The sequence below is a fragment of the Pipistrellus kuhlii genome, unplaced genomic scaffold (assembly GCF_014108245.1).
Source record: "Pipistrellus kuhlii isolate mPipKuh1 unplaced genomic scaffold, mPipKuh1.p scaffold_m20_p_11, whole genome shotgun sequence".
NCBI classification, from domain to species: Eukaryota; Metazoa; Chordata; class Mammalia; order Chiroptera; family Vespertilionidae; genus Pipistrellus; species Pipistrellus kuhlii.
In genome coordinates, this window is record NW_023425416.1 from 12,125,205 (window position 1) to 12,144,387 (window position 19,183).

At 36.0% G+C, this 19,183-nt stretch overlaps 1 protein-coding gene across 1 annotated transcript in view; it reads left to right on the forward strand.

The window, feature by feature from the left end:
* The window catches only part of DNAH12 (dynein axonemal heavy chain 12), a 203,643-nt gene that overhangs the window by 92,145 nt on the left and 92,315 nt on the right, over positions 1–19,183 (forward strand). The window contains exons 32-37 of the mRNA XM_036430765.2: positions 5,758–5,941; positions 6,075–6,215; positions 10,132–10,215; positions 10,727–10,915; positions 13,916–14,035; positions 16,139–16,327. Coding sequence (XP_036286658.1) covers positions 5,758–5,941; positions 6,075–6,215; positions 10,132–10,215; positions 10,727–10,915; positions 13,916–14,035; positions 16,139–16,327 — 907 coding nt within the window. The remainder of the gene's footprint in view (positions 1–5,757; positions 5,942–6,074; positions 6,216–10,131; positions 10,216–10,726; positions 10,916–13,915; positions 14,036–16,138; positions 16,328–19,183) is intronic.

A 19,183-nucleotide genomic window follows, 5' to 3' on the forward strand; every position in this document is an offset into this window, starting at 1 on the left:
TGAGGGATATTGGCCTGTAATTCTCTTTCATTGAGTTGTCTTTATCTGGTTTTGGTATTAGGGTGATGCTGGCTTCATAGAAGGAGTTTGGAAGTGTTCCTTTCTCTCTTGAATTTTTTGGAATAGTCTGAGGAGGATAGGTTTTAGTTCTTTCTTGAATGTTTAGTAAAACTCTCCTGTGAGCCATCTGGCCCTGGGCTTTTGTTTGCTGGAAGCTTTTTGATGACTGTTTCAATTTCTTCCCAAGTCACTGGTCTATTGAGATTTTTAGATTCTTCCTGATTGAGTTTTGGAATTTTTCTAGGAATATGTCCATTTCCTCCAGGTTGTTCAGTTTATTGGAATAGAGTTGTTCATAGTATTTTTCTAGGAATATGTCCATTTCCTCCAGGTTGTTCAGTTTGTTGGAATAGAGTTGTTCGTAGTATTTTGTAACAATCCTTTGTATTTTGGCGGGGTCTGTTGTTATTTCACCTCTTTCATTTCTGATTTTGTTTATTTGAGTCCTCTCTCTTTGTTTCTTGGTTAGCCTGGCAAGAGGTTCATCATTCTTGTTTATCCTTTCAAAGAACCAGCTCTTGGTTTTGTTGATCTTATGTATTGTTTCTTTGGTTTCTATGTCGTTTATCTCTGCTCTGAAATTTATTATTTCCTTCCTTCTGCTTACGCTGGGCATTTCTTGTTGCTCTTTTTCTAATTCTTTGAGTTGTAGAGTTAGATAATTTGTTACCATTTTTTCTTGGTTTTTTGCAATAGGCTTGTAGGGATATGAACTTCCCTCTCAAAACTGCTTTTGCTGTGTCCCATAGATTTTGGATTGTTGTGTTTTCATTGTCATTTGTTTCCAGGATGTTTTTAATTTCTTCCTTGATTTCTCTGGTAACCCAGTCCTTATTTAATAGCATGCTGTTTAGTCTCCATGTGTTTGATTTCTTTGGATTATTTTTGTTGTATTTAATTTTCAGTTTTATGCCACTATGATCTGAGAAGATGCTTGATATGATTTCTATGTTCTTGAATTTGAAGAGACTTTTCCTATGTCCGAATATGTGGTCTATCTTTGAAAATGACCCATGCGCACTTGAGAAGAATGTATATTCTGTGGCTTTGGGGTGGAATGTTCTAAAGATGTCAATTAATTCCATCTGGTCTAGTGAGTCATTTAGGATTGATATTTCTTTGCTGATTTTTTGTTTAGATGATTAGTCCAAAGGTGACAGTGGTGTATTAAAATCTCCTACTATGATTGTATTGCTATTAATCTCTCCCTTAATGACCTCCAGCAGTTTTTTTGTTTGTTTGTTTGTTTTTTATATATTATATTTGGGTGCTCCTGTATTGGGCGCATATATATTTACCAGGGTTATTTCTTCTTGTTGGATTGCTCCCTTTAGTATTATGAAGTGGCCTTCATTATCTCTTGTTATGTCCTTCACTCTAAGACCTAATTTGTCAGATATAAGTATTGCTACCCCAGCTTTATTTTTCATTTCCATTCGCCTGGAAAACCTTTTTCTATCTCAGTCTGTGTGCATCTTTTTTTCTGATGTGGGTTTCTTGTAGACAACAGATATATGGGTCTTGTTTTCTTATCCAATCTGTTACCCTATGTTTTTTGATTAGAGCATTTAATTAGTTTACATTTAAAGTTATTATTGATAGGTACTTATTTGACGCCATTTTTATTCTATACTGCTGTGTTCCTTCTTCGCTTTCTATTTCTCTATTTTTACAGTAGGCCCTTTAGCATTTCTTGCATTGCTGGTTTGGTGGTGATAAATTCCCTTAGTCTGTTTTTGGCTGTGAAGCTCCTGATTTCACCTTCAATTTTGATTGATAGCCTTGCTGGGTACAGTATTCTTGGATTCAGATCCTTCCTTTTCATGACTTTGTATATTTCATCCCATTCCCTTCTGGCCTGATGAGTTTCTGTGGAGAAATCAGTTGCTAGTCTGATGGGGGTTCCTTTATATGTAACTTTCTGTCTCTCTCTGGCTGCTTTTAAGATTCTTATTTTGTCGTTGGTGTTTGTCAGTTTAATTATAATGTGCCGCCGAAACCAGTTTGGCTCAGTGGATAGAGTGTCAGCCTGCAGACTGAAAGGTCCTGGGTTCGATTTCGGTCAAGGGCATGTACCTTGGTTGCAGGCACATCCCCATTAGGGGGCGTGCAAGAGACAGCTGATGACTCTCATCAATGACTCTCATTGATGTTTCTAACTTTCTACTCTGTATCTCTCTTTTTTCCTCTCTGTAAAAAATCAATAAAATATATTTAAAAAAAGAAGAAGTTTAAGTTTAAAAATAATAATAATTATTATAATGTGCCTTGGCGTCGGTCTTCTAGGGTTCATTTTGTTTGGGACTCTGTGAGCATCTTGGATTTGTGTGGGTTTTTTCTTTTTTATCTCAGGAAAGTTTTCTGTCATTATTTCTTGAAATACGTTTTCCATGTCTTCCTCAGTTTCCTTTCCTTCTGGAACCCCTATTATTCTAATATTGTTTTGTTTTGTATTGTCCCAAAGTTCCCTTAGGCTCTCCTCCTGCTTTTTAATTTTTTTTTCCAGAAGCTGTTCTAATTGGGTATTTTTTTCCATCTTGTCTTCTAGCTCTCGGATGCAGTCCTCTGCTTCTTATAGTCTAGTCTTGATGCTTTCTATTGAGGTTTTTTACAGTATCGATGTAATTTTTCATTTCTTCTTGGTTTTCTTCATTTCCTCTTGGTTCTTACTCATATTGTCAAATTTGTCTTCCATTATTTTTAGCCATCTTATGATCATTACTCTGAATTCTTGCTCTGGTAGGTTGCTTGCCTCTAACTCGTTTACTTCCTTTTCTGGTGATGCCTGCTTTTCTTTCATATGCAGGCTGTTTCTTTGTCTCCCCATGATCTCTCTTTTTAGGATGTCTGGTTATGTAGTTCTCTCTCTCTTGCTTTGATTTAAAGGCACAAAATACAACACAACCAGGTACAACAGACAAGGCACTGAATAGAAATGTGTTTGCGATATTAATAATCTCCAATAAAGGTGACTAGAACCCAGCTAACAAAAACATACAATCAAACAAAAAGAATAGGCAAACCAATCTTACAAACAAAGAATAAAACTTCAATATAGTTAACATTCAACATACAACTACAAAGGGATAGAAAGAAAGACTGTGTTTTTTTGTTTTGTTTTGTTTGTTTTTGTTTTGTTTTTTTTAGGACAGTGACGAGGGAGGTGTGAATGGGCTTGGAGCAGGGGGTTGGAAATTAGATATACACATGTAGGGTGAAATTTTAGGAGGAGGTAAACAGAAAGAATAGGGAAAATTTAGAGCAGGAAAAGGTTAAGAGATACAGGGCACCAAAGGAAAAGGTTAGGAAGAGAGTGATGGCATAGAGGTAGGGTTGAGATAGAATAAAGCATTGGAGAAGGAAAGATAAATATAGACTCTAGAACAGTAATTCTGGGAAGAAAATGATAAAAATAATAGAAATAAACAAAAGAAAATAAGATAAAAAAGGTAAAATAGTAGTAGTAATAATGTTAATTACATATACAATGTAATAATTAAAAAGGTAAAATCAAGTGAGGGAAAAAGAAAAAAATAGTTTATTGAGTAAACATTGCAAATAATGAAAATAAAATTAAATTAAATTAAAAAAATAACATTTAAAAATTTAAATAAAATTTGCAGTAATGAAGGTCATTCGTTTCCTCTGTTGTTCTGTTTGGCCTGCCTGTTTCCCAGTCTGGACAGTGTTGCAGTTCCCTGCGTTTCACTGCTCCTCAGTGTTGTAATCTGGTCCTGATTTTTAAGCAGGTCTTGCTTTGATTTTATTACACTAGGGTCAATTTGTGATTTAGCCTCTGGGTGGCAGTGTTTCTAGGTTGACTTCCCGGGCCTTAAAGCCTCTCTAGCTTCCCCCTCCCCTCTGCGGCACTGATCTATGGGGGGGGGGGGGGGGGTCCACGCCAACTGTAATCCCCTGTAATTCTCCAATATCCCTCCAGTCAGATCCAAACGTGTTGCTCTTTAGATATCTCCTCTATTAGGAGCCCCGTCCCTTTCATGGGTGACACCTGCCCAACAGCCAGGAGCTTCTACTTGTAATCACTGCCCCTGTCCTCCAGTTTCTGTGTGCCCTGCCTGCGCAGGCTTTTGTCTTCCCCGTGAGCACTCACTCACCCTCTGCCCTTGAAGTCTGACCTTTTCGCCATGTGGTGGGGCACTCCTTTGAGTCCAAGTGTTCGCGCCGCCTGGGATCAGTGTTCTGGGGGTCACAGCTGCTTGGTGGTCACTGCGGCTGTGGATATTCAGGCCTCTGACATGATCCAATTTTCCCTTCAAGATGGCGAGATTTTCCCGTCCAAGCCTGTAGGTAGCTCCGGGAAGGGACCTAGCCCCGCCGTGGGTGCTTTCCCTGTCAGGGGCACCCTAGTCAGGGGCCCTCCAGTTACTTCTGGTGTTTGGCTGTCTCTTGGCTTGCTAATAAACACTCCCAGCACGACCCTCAGCTGCTCTCTCTTTCTGCTTCGGGACAAGGCTCAGAATCTGCCTATCTATTCTTGCGCCATTTTGTCTCCTCTCTCCATATTAATTTTTTATAAGTTTTAATAAAGTGATATAATGGCCCTACCCTTGATGCCAGGCTGAGTATGTCTTTATTGTTCAAAGATTTTCTCAATTTATCTTTTTACCATAGGGGGATGAAAAAAAATAGCCTCTTTCAATCATGCAGGTTTCTTGAATTTCTGGACTCTTTTTATTCTCTTTCATTCTAGCTTGAAAACTGCCTGTTTTTTGCTGGGCTTATTTCTTTATTGTGGTTCCTTGTTAAATGCAGCTATCAATGACCATTATATAATATTAGTACACTGTTTACTATCCTTTTCTCTGAAAACTATAATTTTATTAGTTATACTATCTGTCTTCCAGTTAACCTCAAGAAATTAATTTGCCAAATGTCTAATCATTGCATAACATTAATCAACAATCTTTTAGCCTTTTATAACAGTTAATTTGCCACCCATGGCCTAGCCTCTAAGCTGATGCCACATATTTTAGTCTTTTTTTACTATAGCAAGAATACCTTCCCCTCTTCTAGGATGGGCTAGAATATTCTGTAGAAACAATCAGCACCCAAATTTTAGTGTCTTAAAAAACAAAGGTTTATTTTTCTCTTTCATGCTGTGTCCATCATAGGTTAACAGGCAGGTTGTACTCATCATAATTATACAGGGTGTCAGGCTGTTGGAACAGCCATCATCTCTACATTGTAGGTCATGGCTGTGCTAGAGGGAAAAGAGAACTCTGTAAGGTCCCTCTCTGGCAATTATCTATCCCATGCTAGGAAATAACACCCATCATTTCCACTTATTTTTCATTAGAAAATGAGGAATCCCACTATGTGCAGGAGATGCAGAAGTATTTGGCCAAGAGCACTAATAATTACTATAGCAAGTGAAGACTTGAAGAAAGAGAATCTTTACTCCTCTCCTTAGAAGGACCCAAAACATTTTTAATTTATTTTAAGAGTATACAATTATTAAATTTTCATTTGAAGATTTTATTGTATTCTCTTTTGTAGATAATGGTATTAATGTAGAGAATTTGATTTAGAGATAAACCAGTTCAGAAGTTGATTCACATGATTTCAAAAATTGTATGTAGTAATTAGGGTAAAATTTTATATACTACTATATAGGCAAATAATTTAATTGACTATTATTTTTAGAGTCATTGTATAATTGTTTCTCTTCCTTAATAGTTTTATGTTAGTAGGAGAACCTTTTGCTGCTAAGACAGAAGTTCTGCATGTGCTAGCTGAAACTCTAACTCTTATGCATGAACGTGGCTATGGAGAGGAAGAAAAGGTCATTTATAGGACTGTAAACCCCAAATCCATTACTATGGGCCAACTTTTTGGACAGTTTGACCCAGTATCTCATGAGGTAATATATAGTATAAACATTCTAAACTGTTATTAATAATGTACATTAAACCAAGAGATTTGAAATGTTTTCATATAATCACTTTGTAGTTCTGTATAAGAAGCTTTCCAATTTTTCCTTTTTTGCTCCTCAGTGGACTGATGGTATTGTGGCTAACACTTTTAGAGAATTTGCCTTATCAGAAACACCTGACCGGAAATGGGTTGTATTTGATGGTCCCATTGACACTTTGTGGATAGAGAGCATGAACACAGTTTTGGATGATAATAAAAAGGTAAAATCATCATGATTAAAAACAAGGCATGCACAATATGAATATAACTAACACTACTGAATTATAAACTTAAAAATGGTTAATATGATAACTTTAATATATTTTTAACCACAATTTTAAAAAGCCAAAGTATGTTGTAAGTTCAACTAATTACCTAGGACTGTATATTTGCAATAAAGGATGCAGAAAATTGCATAACTTTATAAATGATCTTTTCAATGAAAAAATTTTCAGTAAATTCTTTGCTTATTTTTTTAAAATACGTTTTATTGAGTTTTTACAGAGAGGAAGGAAGAGAGATAGAGAGCTAGAAACATCGACGAGAGAGAAACATCGACCAGCTGCCTCTTGCACACCCCCTACCAGGGATGTGCCTGCAACCAATGTACATGCCCCTGATCGGAATCGAACCTGGGACCTTTCAATCTGCAGACCGATGCTCTACCACTGAGCCAAACCGGCTTTGGCTTCTTTGCTTAATTTTTATAGAATAAAAGTATATTGTATTAAATTACTAAGTTAGCAGGAAGGCATAGTAATGTAATAGTTGATAAAAATTTGTAAAGTAACTGTAGACCTATGGTTTCTTCAGAACTTTAAATTAATATTTTAGGAAAAAAGAAAAGAGAACTGTATTATTTTTTGAAAACTGAAGCATCGAATGCTTCAGTGCTATATGTGGTAAATTACCTTAGAATCTATAATATATACAAAAGAACTAGAAAGTGGAAGACTTCTAATATTTATTTTAATTGAGAGAGAACATACAGTATAAAACTTTAAGTTTCAATTCTATGTGTTTTTTTTCACATAAGTATACCCTTTTATTGTTACAGAAAAGAACCAAGCAATGCTTAGAGAGATGGAGTTACATTTATTATTATTATTATTATTATTATTATTATTATTATAATGATGATGATGCATGGGCCCAGAGGAAAATGTCTCAAATTCTGAACCAAGTCACACAGGAAGTTTCCTGTATTTATACCTTTTTACCCTCTTTGTCTCCCAAATGTGGGGTTTTCCTGTCCCCTTTGCAAGTTCTTAAAGAGCCCCTATGTGCTGGGGTTTTGAGACCTCAACCAAAGGTTTGGCCTGGTGCCAGCACTGATAACTTCGTCTGGGGAAGGTTTAATGGCCTCTCTGAAATGGGAGTAGTCTTATTTTCCTTATTATTTAAGCAAGCAAGCATTTCCAGAAGCCAAAATAGCAGGGTTAAAATTTCAAACAGCAGTTTTTATATAAGATGGATGCTTCAACATAACTATCACCTAGGTAAAGATGCCTAAAATTTCTTGTATCTTACAAAGTTAACTCATGTTCCTTCCCAATCAGTATACCTCAGGAGCAATAACTATTCTGACTTCTACTATGATCAATTAGTTTTGCTGGTTCTTGAACTTCATGGAATGGAATTATACTCAAGTGTTTTCTTTCTTTAAGTCAGTATAGTATCTGTGATATTCATGTTGTTATAGTTCCATTTTATTTATTTATTCTTTTATTTATTTATTTCTATTTATTCTTTTAATGTATTTGTTTATATTCTACTGTATGAATATACAATTTATTTTCATATTTACATGAAATTACTATACCACTAAATAAGCAAATTAATATAATTAGCATTCAAACATATACTTCAGTACTTTATCATAAGTGGTTGGTCATTTATTCATATTCTTTCTTTCATATATTGATTGGGGAGGGAACAGAGAAGATACATTGATGATTCACAAGAGAGAGGTTAATCAGCAGAGACAAATCTAAGAACTCATAGCCAGGTAGAAAGTTTATTTCATATTGGATAAGAGGGAAGCAATAAAGGATGGATATAGACATAGGTGAATGTATGGATTTGATAGTGGAAATTTGAAGAAAAATATTTTTGGTTATTTTTATTTTGTGAACGTGCAGGCCCTATTCTTTGCACACTTGAAGAGAAAAGGGAAGATTTAAATTAGCCATTTGGAAAATGGGGAAGAGAGCTGCCTAAGAAACTAGAAGCAGAGTGTTACTGAGAACTTGATTGAGTTGAAGACCATAAATTAGTAGTAGGACCAAGGTCTGCATTGTGAGGTTTTCTTTAAGAGTGAAAGTGGTTTGGGTGTGTGTGTGTGTGTGAATAATGTTGCTAGCCTGGAAATATAGGAAGACTTTAAAGATATTGGCATGAGAATGGTAGAAGTGCTAGACCAAAGAACAGAAGTTGCTTAATAATGGAGGAAGTGAGAACAACAGGGATATGAAAATGAAGAGCAACGGGGAAAAAGGAGACATATACAATACTTTTAAAAATAAATAAATAAAAAAAAAATGAAGAGCAGGTGTGGTATGAATTAATAAGCAAGAGAGTTGGATGGATGGGAGTCTGTGGGCAGAAACTGGGATGCTCGAATTTAGTATTTTAGAATATTTAGTGTTTCAGTAGAGAAGGCCCAGGTATATAAGTGGATGGTTGGAGTGGAGTAGGATAATAAGTGAAGACCAGGTAGTCTAGGGTCCAAGTTTTATAAGATGCTCCCCCTCTTAGCACTGGATCAGGCCAGAGTTATAGGTGAAAGAAGATTAAACCAAGTACTGAAAGCTATAGCTAACAGGGGGATGGGGGATTGGGTGTTGGTGAGTGACAGCAGCAAACAGGGGTTGTCAAAAGAGCAAGGATTATACTAGACGGTGGAGTAGAAGTATTTGAGAAACAGAATGAGGGTATGAGAAGAAGGCTGATTCTATTGTACCTCCCAAATTTGTAGCAAGTAGATGACTGTTTGCTGAAATAATCTGTTGGAGAGTTAATAGTATTCTAGATTAGCACTGTCTAATATAACTTTCTGCAATGATATAAATATCTGCACTGTCCAACAAAGTAGCCACTAGTTCCATGTGGCTTATTGAGTATTTGCTCACTTATTGAGCATCTGAAATGTGGCTTATACAATTGAACTGACTTTAAATTTTTAAAATGTAATTAGTTAAAATCTATAATAAGCTAATTAGAACAGACATCCTTCCAGACGGCCTTCCAGACAAAGCTGGGGCTTCAAGGGAAGCCCGGGAAGGAAGGCCTACTCTTGCACGAATTTCATGCATCTGGCCTCAAGTTAAATATAAATAGCCACATATGATTACTGGTTAACACATTGGACAGTCCAGGTCTAGACCATTTATTTATAAGCAGATTCAGAAATGTTAAATGCCATGTTATTGACATATAACTAGATAGGGACAAAACTAGAACTAGAGTTGTAATGGTAGAGGCAGAGAAGAAATACTGAAAAATAAGTAAATAGGAAGAATTTAAGAGACTTAGTAAAGAAATTAACTTGGAATATCAGTAATTAATAATAATTATTAAGTTATTAAGACTTGATAATTCCAAAGTTAGAAGCCAAAGATATTAAGAAGACAGAATGGCTTTAGTAATAATGAACAAGAAAGGAGTTTGGCAGAAAGGGAGAAGTTGATAAATTCAATTTTACATATTTGATTAAAAAGGAATATTTTAGATTAAAATGGACCAAGGGGACATAGCAGACACAATTCATGGTCATTGATTGAATTTTGGTTTCAATAAATCAGTTGAAAAGACATTTCTGGCACAATTGAGAAAATTTGAATATTGGGTGAGATGATGATATTAAGGCATTATTGGTAATTGTGTTAGATGTGATCATATTGTGGTGATATAGAAAATACTTTATTTTTTAGATGAATATTGGCATGTAAAATGTCCTGGTAAGTAATGATCTTTAAAATATTTTTAATGCAAATATGGCAAAATGTTAACATTGATAAATCTAGGAGATAAGTATATGAATATTCATATTTACTTATTACATCATATCACATATATTATCTTATATATTTATTTGAAAAAATTTTACATAAACATTTGAAAAAATAATTTTTTTAGCTTTGCCTCATGAGTGGAGAAATCATTCAAATGTCTCCTCAAATGAGCCTAATCTTTGAAGCAATGGACCTTTCCCAGGCCTCAGTAAGTTCATGATTTACTATAACAGTAGTTTGTTTATTCATTTATTTAATCAATAAGTATTTTATTATGTTTCAGAAGATGAGCTAGACATTAGAAATACAAAGATGAGTAAGACACAGTGTATACTCACTTAGGGAAGTCGAGAAGCATGCTAATAAATAATATAGAGCTACATGTAAGTGCTCTAAGAATGTGGAGGGGGTGAGTGCTCCAGAAGAGTATGGAAAACATTTGAGTGTTTGATTTGGTTTTGAGAGGTAAGACTTCTCCAGGGAGATTGTTTGGGGCTGGGCATTCCAAATCATGACAAGATATAATATAAAGACCGGAAGCCAAGGCATGCCTGGGGAACTGTAACTTACATAGTTCAAATAGTATGCGAAGCTATAGAGAAAGACAGGAGCCATATCATGAAGGGCTTTTTAAGTCATGCAAGTAGTAGTTAATAACTTACAGGTACTACTGCTATAAAAGCAACACTGGAAAAAGAAAATGTGCCTTTTCCCTCTAGCCCGCCACTGTAAGCCGCTGTGGCATGATTTATTTGGAACCCTCACAATTAGGATGGGAACCGCTTGTATCTTCATGGTTGAGTTCACTGAAGGGACCTTTACAGGAACGTGATCATCAGGCTCTTCTGAAAGGACTTTTTGACTGGTTAATACGGCCCTCTTTAAAGCTTCGAAAGAAACAATGCAAGGTAACACTGTTGTTCTCTGATCCATTGAAATTTGTTTAGGGAGCTGGGTGAATAGGTGAAGGGATTAAGAAAAAAACTTAAAGAAAAAAATTTTTAAAGAAGTTATTGATACAGACAACAATATAGTGATTACCTGAGGGAAAGGGGAAGTGGGGGCTGGTAGAAGAGGGTAAAGGGGGGCTAAATGGTGACAGAGGAGACTTGATCTTGGGTGGTGAACACAAAATACAATATACAGATGATGTATTATAGAATTACACACTTGAGACCTATATAATTTTACTAACCAATGTCACTCCCAAAAATTCAATTAAAAAGGAAAAGACGTTGGCAGGGCCGTGCTTCCTCTGGAGGCTATAAAGGGAGAGCCTTTTCTTATCTCTTTCATCTTCTTTTGGTTTTGGATATTACTTATCTTATAGCTATATAACTCTAAGTCTCTTTATGTTTACCTGGTTTTCTACTCTATCTGTCTCTACACTGTGTTAACTCATAAAGATTGAGGACCTTGAATTTAAGGTCTATCAAATAATTCAGAATATTCTCCTCATCTTGAGATTCTTAATTGCATCTTTAAAGACACTTTTTGCAAATAAGATGACATTCATGAGTTCATGGGATTAATTAGGATATGGACAAATCTGTTGGGGGACCAAAATTCAACCCATCACATACATATACACACAGACACACATGCACACACATTCGTTTCTTACATATAAATAAATATAGAGTGGGGCAAAGTAGGTTTCCAGTTGTGAGTACATGAAACAGTTTATTGTATTATTATTTATAAATTATTATATTGTTTTTCATATGAACAACTAGAAATCTTCCTTTGCCCCACACTGTATATTGATCTAGAGAAGACAAAGGGGTATTCATTCAGTAGATTTCTTTATCCTAAAATATTATTTATAAGACAGGAAAAATATTTTGCATTAAAGGGAAAATATAAAAAATTCTACTTTATGAAGATTCTGTACAATGGCTTTATAGATAAAATATACAGATAAAGTCAATTTTCAGTTCTTGTATTTAAAGCTCTAGTGCTATATGTTGTAAATAATACAAAATACACTTCTGAGTGATGGGTTTTATTCTTATAATTCATTCCCATATTTTCCACATTCAGTTAGTCCTCAAGATCTATGGATTTTCCCTCCTTGCTTTTACATTTGCCATCTCTCCATCCCAGTTCCTCTGATCACCCCACTTCTACCTATAATAGTAACCTTTGTTCTGACCTTAATCATTTTCTTTTTTGTTGTTAATTTCTCTATTGGTTAAGGTGTTACATATATGTTCTTATTCCCCCATTACCCCCTCATCCTCTCACTCATGCCCTCACACCCTTGTTGTCTGTGTCCATTTGTTAGGCTTATATGCATGCATGCAAGTCCTTTGGTCGATCTCTCCCCTTTACCCCCACCTTCCCCTACCTTCCCTCTGAGGTTTGAAGGTCTGATCGCTGCTTCTCTGTCTCTGGAGCTATACTTGTTCATCAGTTTATGTTGTTCATTATATTCCATAAATAAGTGAGATCATATAATATATATCTTTCTCTGACTGGCTTATTCACTTAGCATAATGCTCTCCAGTTCCATCCATGCTGTTACAAATGGTAAGAACTCTTTTTCTTTTTTTTAACCGCAGCATAGTATTCCATTGTGTAGATATACCACAGTTTTTTAATCCACTCAACTGCTGATGGGCATTTAGGCTGTTTCCAAATCGTAGCTATGGTAAATTGTGCTAATATGAGCATAGGGGTGCATATATCTTTTCTAATTGGCATTTCTAGTTTCTTGGGATATATTCCTAGAAGTGGGATCCTGGGTCAAATGGGAGTTCCATTTTTAGTTTTTTGAGGAAACCATACTGTTCTCAATTGAGTGGCTGCACCAGTCTGCATTCCCACCAGTAGTGTACGAGGATTCCTTTTTCTCTGCATCCTCGTCAGCACTTGTCGTTTGTTGACTTGTTGATGATAGCCATTCTGGCAGATGTGAGATGGTACCTCATTGTTGTTTTGATTTGCATCTCTCGGATGACTGACCTTAATCATTTTCTACTTGAATCAATACAATAGAGCTTCTCTGGTACAGTCTACATCTGGGTACCAGAATGAAGATTCCAAAACACAAATTCATTCCATTTACTCCCTTACTTAAAATCCTCCATTGTATCCCTCTTCTCTTAGCATGAAATCTTGCCACAGACTACAAAACCTTTGAGAATCTGATACCTTTCTGCTTCTTAAGCCTTATTTCTTGCCACTCCTTTTTCACAACCTACAAAATTCCCTTCATTCTGGATCCTCTTGTATTTCCATTTCTGTGAATATAAAGTTTCTCCTGCCTTGAATGTCCTTCCTTTTAGCACCTGCCTAACTTTCTCTCCTCTTCCCCCCACCCCCAATTTAGCTGAGTTATTACTTTATCTAGGAAGGCTTTCTTGATTTATTCCTCTCCCACTTCCCTTCTTGACCTCCTCCCTGGGTCCTGGCTAATTGTTTATCTCAAGTACTCTAGTAGCCTTCCCCCACCCTGGTACTTCTTCTGCCTTGTCAGTATCACTCCATATTACTTTTGTCCATTTAACTTCAGTATCACTACTTTTCAGATAGTGTGTGTTCTATATCTCCTAGCTTGGTATATAGGTATAACATGTTTTTTATAAGTGTTTGTTGAATAAATAAATGAATGTATAGCAGTTAGAGACTTTATTTCTGCTACCCCTAGAACACTGATCTTTCTCTTACAGTAGCTAATTTTTATTTCTTAGAGAGTTTAGAATACGTTATGTATAACCATATATAATATGCTAAACCAAAATATTTGAGAGATGTATTTATCATGTATTGTTTAAATTCTTTATGTTTAAAAAGTTATAAACACTTTATGAAAACCATATATGCTTTTATCAGTTTTAAAAACATTTATCTTCCTTTTTTTAAATAAGATGAAAGAAAAGTACCATATTTTTTTCACTTTTCAGGAACTGATTCCTACAAGTGATAGCAGTGCAGTTGTGTCTCTCACACGCCTCTTTGAAGTACTCCTCTGTGATGTGGTAGAAAATGAACCTTCAAGCAAGCACCTTCATATTTGGATTATGGTTGGTTTTATTCTTAATGTGGTATTTAATTACAGAATAAAATATGCCTCTGACAAATGATACTTGTACTAAGAATGACATTGTAAGATCCAGAACTGGTTTTTGACTAGCACTGCAAGAATAACTGAAGACATTAAAGTTGCCCTGACCTGGTATTTTGATTTAAAAAAACACTTTAAAGAAAGTAAAATATGTCAAAACAAGCCAAATCCACCCTGTTATTTATAAAATATCATAATTTGATAAACAATAAGGTGACTTCATATTAATCCAGTATGGACTTTAGGTGAATTGATTTTGTCTTAATCTTAAACCAGCATGCTGACTGCAAGAAACTGGCTGCAAACGACAAGAGTAGGCGCACACCTATTGGGTGGAGCATTGCTGGCAGAAACCACAGAGCACAGGGGTAGGGAGGATTCAGTCGTCCAGGTTGGCTAATGTCTAGAAGTTAGAGAAAGCCAGAGAACATTACTCTGAGGGAGACAAAGGAAAGAAGGTTTTTGCTCTCTTCCCTGGTGTATGCTACTTTCCCATCCACCACCTTATTGCTGTAAGTCTTGATCTCCTTTATTCAGTCTACTTTCTCTTCTAATCTGGTAATGGCAGTTTCTTTCTGTTGTTTTCCCTTCATCTGTTGTCACAGAAAATTACCTCAGACATCTCACATTCCAGGGTTCCCTGATAGCCATAATCTCTTCCTTTCCCCTCTCCCTTTGTCTTTATTTCCCTCCACTTTTAAAGAAACTGAACAGACATGTTTGAAATGTAATTTATTCATATCCCTTTTTCTCCCTAAGTTTGGAACTGCATTTCACAGAATTAGTTTTTAATATCCTTTCATACATATCAGTGCTACCTTTCTATAAAATAAAAGTATTTTAGGAATAGTTTTCCTATGTAAATTTCATGTTATATATTTCCTGGAATTTTTCATTCTGTTGGTAAACCTAAACTCCCAAAATTATTTTAATGGTTCAGAATCATTTTTAGACAAATATAGGTCTATACCTGACTAAAAATTTCCTCTTAAAATGTATTTGATAGATGTTTAAACTAAATAAGGCATGTACACTGAGTAAAATTCAAAAGGCAGAAGTATGTTTTCCATCCATCCCAGTCCTCTAGACACTCTCAGGTCAACTACTATTACCAGTGCCAGGTAGCCTGCTAGAGGTACTTGATGCATACTCTGATGTGTATACTTAAAAAAAAAAATTTTTTTTATTGATTTCAGAGAGGAAGGGAGAAGGAGAAAGATAGAAACATCAATGACGAGAGAGTCCCCTATTGGGTTTGAGCCTACTACCTGGGCATGTGCCCTTTGATTAGAATCAAACCTGGAACCCTTCAGTCCACAGGCCGATAGTCTCTGCACTGAATCAAACCGGTTAGGGCTATGTAAATTTTTATACGTGTTAGCATACCATCTATACTTATTTACATCTTTTCTTACAATATATCTTGGAGATCATTCCATATCAGTAGAGTTATCTTCTTTTTTAACAGCTGCATGTATTCCAGTGTATGTAACACAATCCAATTAAGCAGGCCTTGATTGAAGAACATTTTGGTTCCTTTTATTCCTTTGCTATCACAAATAATGCTGCAGTGAATTTTTTTGTACATATATCATGTAACAGTTGGAAATATATTTTAGGATAAAGTCCTAAAAGAGAAATTCCTAGATTATTTGGCTTGGACATTTTAAATTTAGATAGTTATTGCAAGAAAAATGATTCTATGTGATTTAGCTGTATTCCAGTAGATTTTATTTATAGATCTGATCTTTTCCAAGTAAGTTAACCAGGCCTAATATCTTAAATTGTCATTAATTCTTTAAAAATTCTTTTAAATACTGAGTTTAAATTAAATATTTTAATTGAATTTATTGGGGTGACATTGGCTAATAAAATTATACAAGTTTCAGGCACACAATTCTATAATACATCATCTGTATATTGAATTATGTGTTTACCACCCCAAATCAAGTCTCCTTCCATCACTATTTATGCTCCCTTTCCCTTCTTTTACTTCTCCTACTCCTTTTCCCTCTGGCAATCACTGTAAAATCTGTTTTTTATTGTTGTTTTTTACCAACAGGCTTGCTTTATGTTTGCTTTGATTTGGTCCCTTGGAGGAAGTTGTGATACAAATGGTCGCATTTTTTTTGATTTTTTCCTACGATCAATCATCCAGGGGAAAATTGAAAGCCACCCAGTGCCTGATTCTGTGGGTAAATGGGAATGCCACTTTGAAGAAAAAGGCTTGGTATATGATTACATGTATGAGGTATGATATAAAATTATTGCTATAAAAAGCTATAAATCATAATCTTGGATCAGCAGACAAAATTCACGAGTTCCAATTTTGTTTATTTTTATTTATTTATTTATTTTAAAAATAAATCTTTATTTTTCATATTATTAGAATTGCTTCTCTTTTTCCCCCTCATAGCTCCCCTCCACCTGGTTCCCACCTTCTCTTTTTCCCCCCTCCCCCACTGTCCTCATCCATAGATGTACGATTTTTGTCCATTCTGTTTTCGCATCCCTCATACCCCATTCCCCCCAAGAATTGTCAGTCCACCCCCTTTCTATGCCCCTGATTCTATTATATTCACCAGTTTATTCTGTTCATCAGATTTTTTATTCACTTGATTTTTAGATTCACTTGTTATAGATATGTATTTGTTCATAATTTTTATCTTTACCTTTTTCTTCTTCTTCCTCTTCTTAAAGAATACCTTTCAGCATTTCATATAATACTGGTTTGGTGGTGAAGAACTCCTTTAGCTTTATTTTATCTGTGAAGCTCTTTATCTGACCTTCAATTCTGAATGATAACTTTACTGGGTAGAGTAATCTTGGTTGTAGGTTCTTGCTATTCATCACTTTGAATATTTCTTGCCAGTCCCATCAGGCCTGCATAGTTTCTGTTGAGAAATCAGCTGACAATTGTATGGGTGGTCCCTTGTAGGTAACTAACTGTTTTTCTCTTGCTGCTTTTAATATTCTCTCTCTGTCTTTTGCTCTTGGCATTTTAATTATGATATGTCTTATTGTGGTCTTCTTTGGATTTCTTTTGTTTGGGGTTCTGTGTGCTTCCTGGATTTATAAGTCTATTTCTTTCACCATGTGGGGAAATTTTTTTGTCATTATTTCTTCAAATATGTTTTCAGTATCTTGCTCTCTTCTTCTGGCATCCCCATAAATTCTGATGTTGGTATGCTTGAAGTTGTCCCAGAGGCTTCTTAACTATTTTCAACTTTTTGGATTCTTTTTTCTTTTCCAGTTGGGTATTTTTTGCTTCTTTGTATTTCAAATCTTTGACTTGATTCTTGTGTTCCTCTAGTCTGCTGTTGGATCTCTGATATTATTCTTTATTTCAGTCAGTGTATGCTTAATTTCTAGTTGGTCCTTTTTCATATCATTGAGGTTCTCACTAAATTTATTGGCCATTTCTAGAAAATTCTTGAAAAACCTTATAATCATGGTTTTGAAATTTATATCCAGTCGTTTGCTTTCCTCCATTTCTTTCATTTGTGACCTGTTTCTTTGTCTCTACATTTTGGCTGCTTCCCTGAGTTGAAAGAGTGGCTTTGTGTGCTAAGTGTCCTATAGCTCAGTCTCTCCAGTTACCTGAGGTGGGCACTCTTGGTGCACCCCTTTGTGGGCTGTGTGCACAGTCTTGTTATAGTTAAGCCTTGATTGTTGTTGGTATCACTGGGAGGAATTGACCTCCAGGCCAATTGGCTGTGAGGATCAGCTGTGTCTAAATGGGAGCACACCCTTATGAGACCAGACTTGCTTCAGTAGGGCTTTGGTGCTCACTGAGTCTGCCCCCTGAGTGTGTCCCTTATGGATCTGAGGAGTTGTAATCTGGATGGTCCTACTCTGACCCCTGGGTACACTGACTCTTGGATCTCCAAGGAGGTGCTAATTTAGCTCTGCCTGAGGCCACCCAGCAGGAGCTACGGAGAGATCTGCAGATTCCTCTTCTTTGGGTTTTGGAGTTGCCTAGATGAGGCCCAGCTGTGAAGCAATGCAACCTGCTGTGGGGCCTTGGGCCTTCTTTTGGATGCTCTAGGTCTCACTGACTCAGCTACAGTTTGTTAAGGAAATTTAGATTTCAAAGGACCAGGCCATTCATATGCAAAAGCCTCTGTGCACAACTTGGGTGGGGTGGAGTCTCAGGGCGGAGCAAACAGCAATGGCTTCCCATCAGCCCTGCCCTAAAAGGCCGCCGGGTCTCAGTGTACTGCAGTAATTGCTGCAAGCACCTCTGAGAGAAAGCTGCCCTCGAGTTCTGCCTGCTGCCAGACAGTCCAGTTTCTTCCTGTATGAGTTTGAGTCCCCAGAGTCTCGCCCGGAACTGGAGTTCAGAGCAGTTGGGAGCTTGTGTCTCCCTGTGGACTCAAAAAGCTAGCTGCATACTCAAGTTACCAGCCCTCTCCGCATGTGCTCCTGGACTTTTGCACTTTACTTCTGCAGCTCCTCTGAGTCTCAGTGTGCTTTTATCTTTTCTTCTAATTATAGAATTTCCACTTAGCTAGCCTTCCTGTGGTTCTGGATGGTGTTCGTTTTGTCTCTTAGTTGTAGTTTTGAAGTAGTTGTGTGAGGCAGCAAGTTCAGGTGTTTACCTATGCCACCATCTTGGTTTCTCCTCTAGAGTTATTTTGAATTGTGTGGTTAGCGTTATAGTTTTTTTCTTTTTAGTTTCTTCTCCTGTGACTTGTGGACAGACAGATAAACTTGCTTTAAGAATAATTTATAATTTCAGATTTAAATTAAAAATATTTTCTCCACTTCTAAAATAATTTACAAAAGGATTATTTTAAACAGTAACCATTTGAATAATTATTTGATTCATGCAAATTTTTCTTAATAAAGTCATAAGATCTGGGATTTTTTTTACCTAAATCTAAAGGTTTATAGATTAAGAAACAAAGCTAGAGAAGGAATGGCCAGAAGAGTCAAGACTTGAACCTAGTTCTCTTGATTTCCAATGCAGAAATCTTTCCACAAAACCATTCTTAAAAACAGAATTTTAAGAATATGACCAGAGTTTCATCCTCATTAGTCACAATGAGAAGCCAATAAAATAATTTCTAAAATTAAAAATCAAGAGTGATAACACAGCATAATT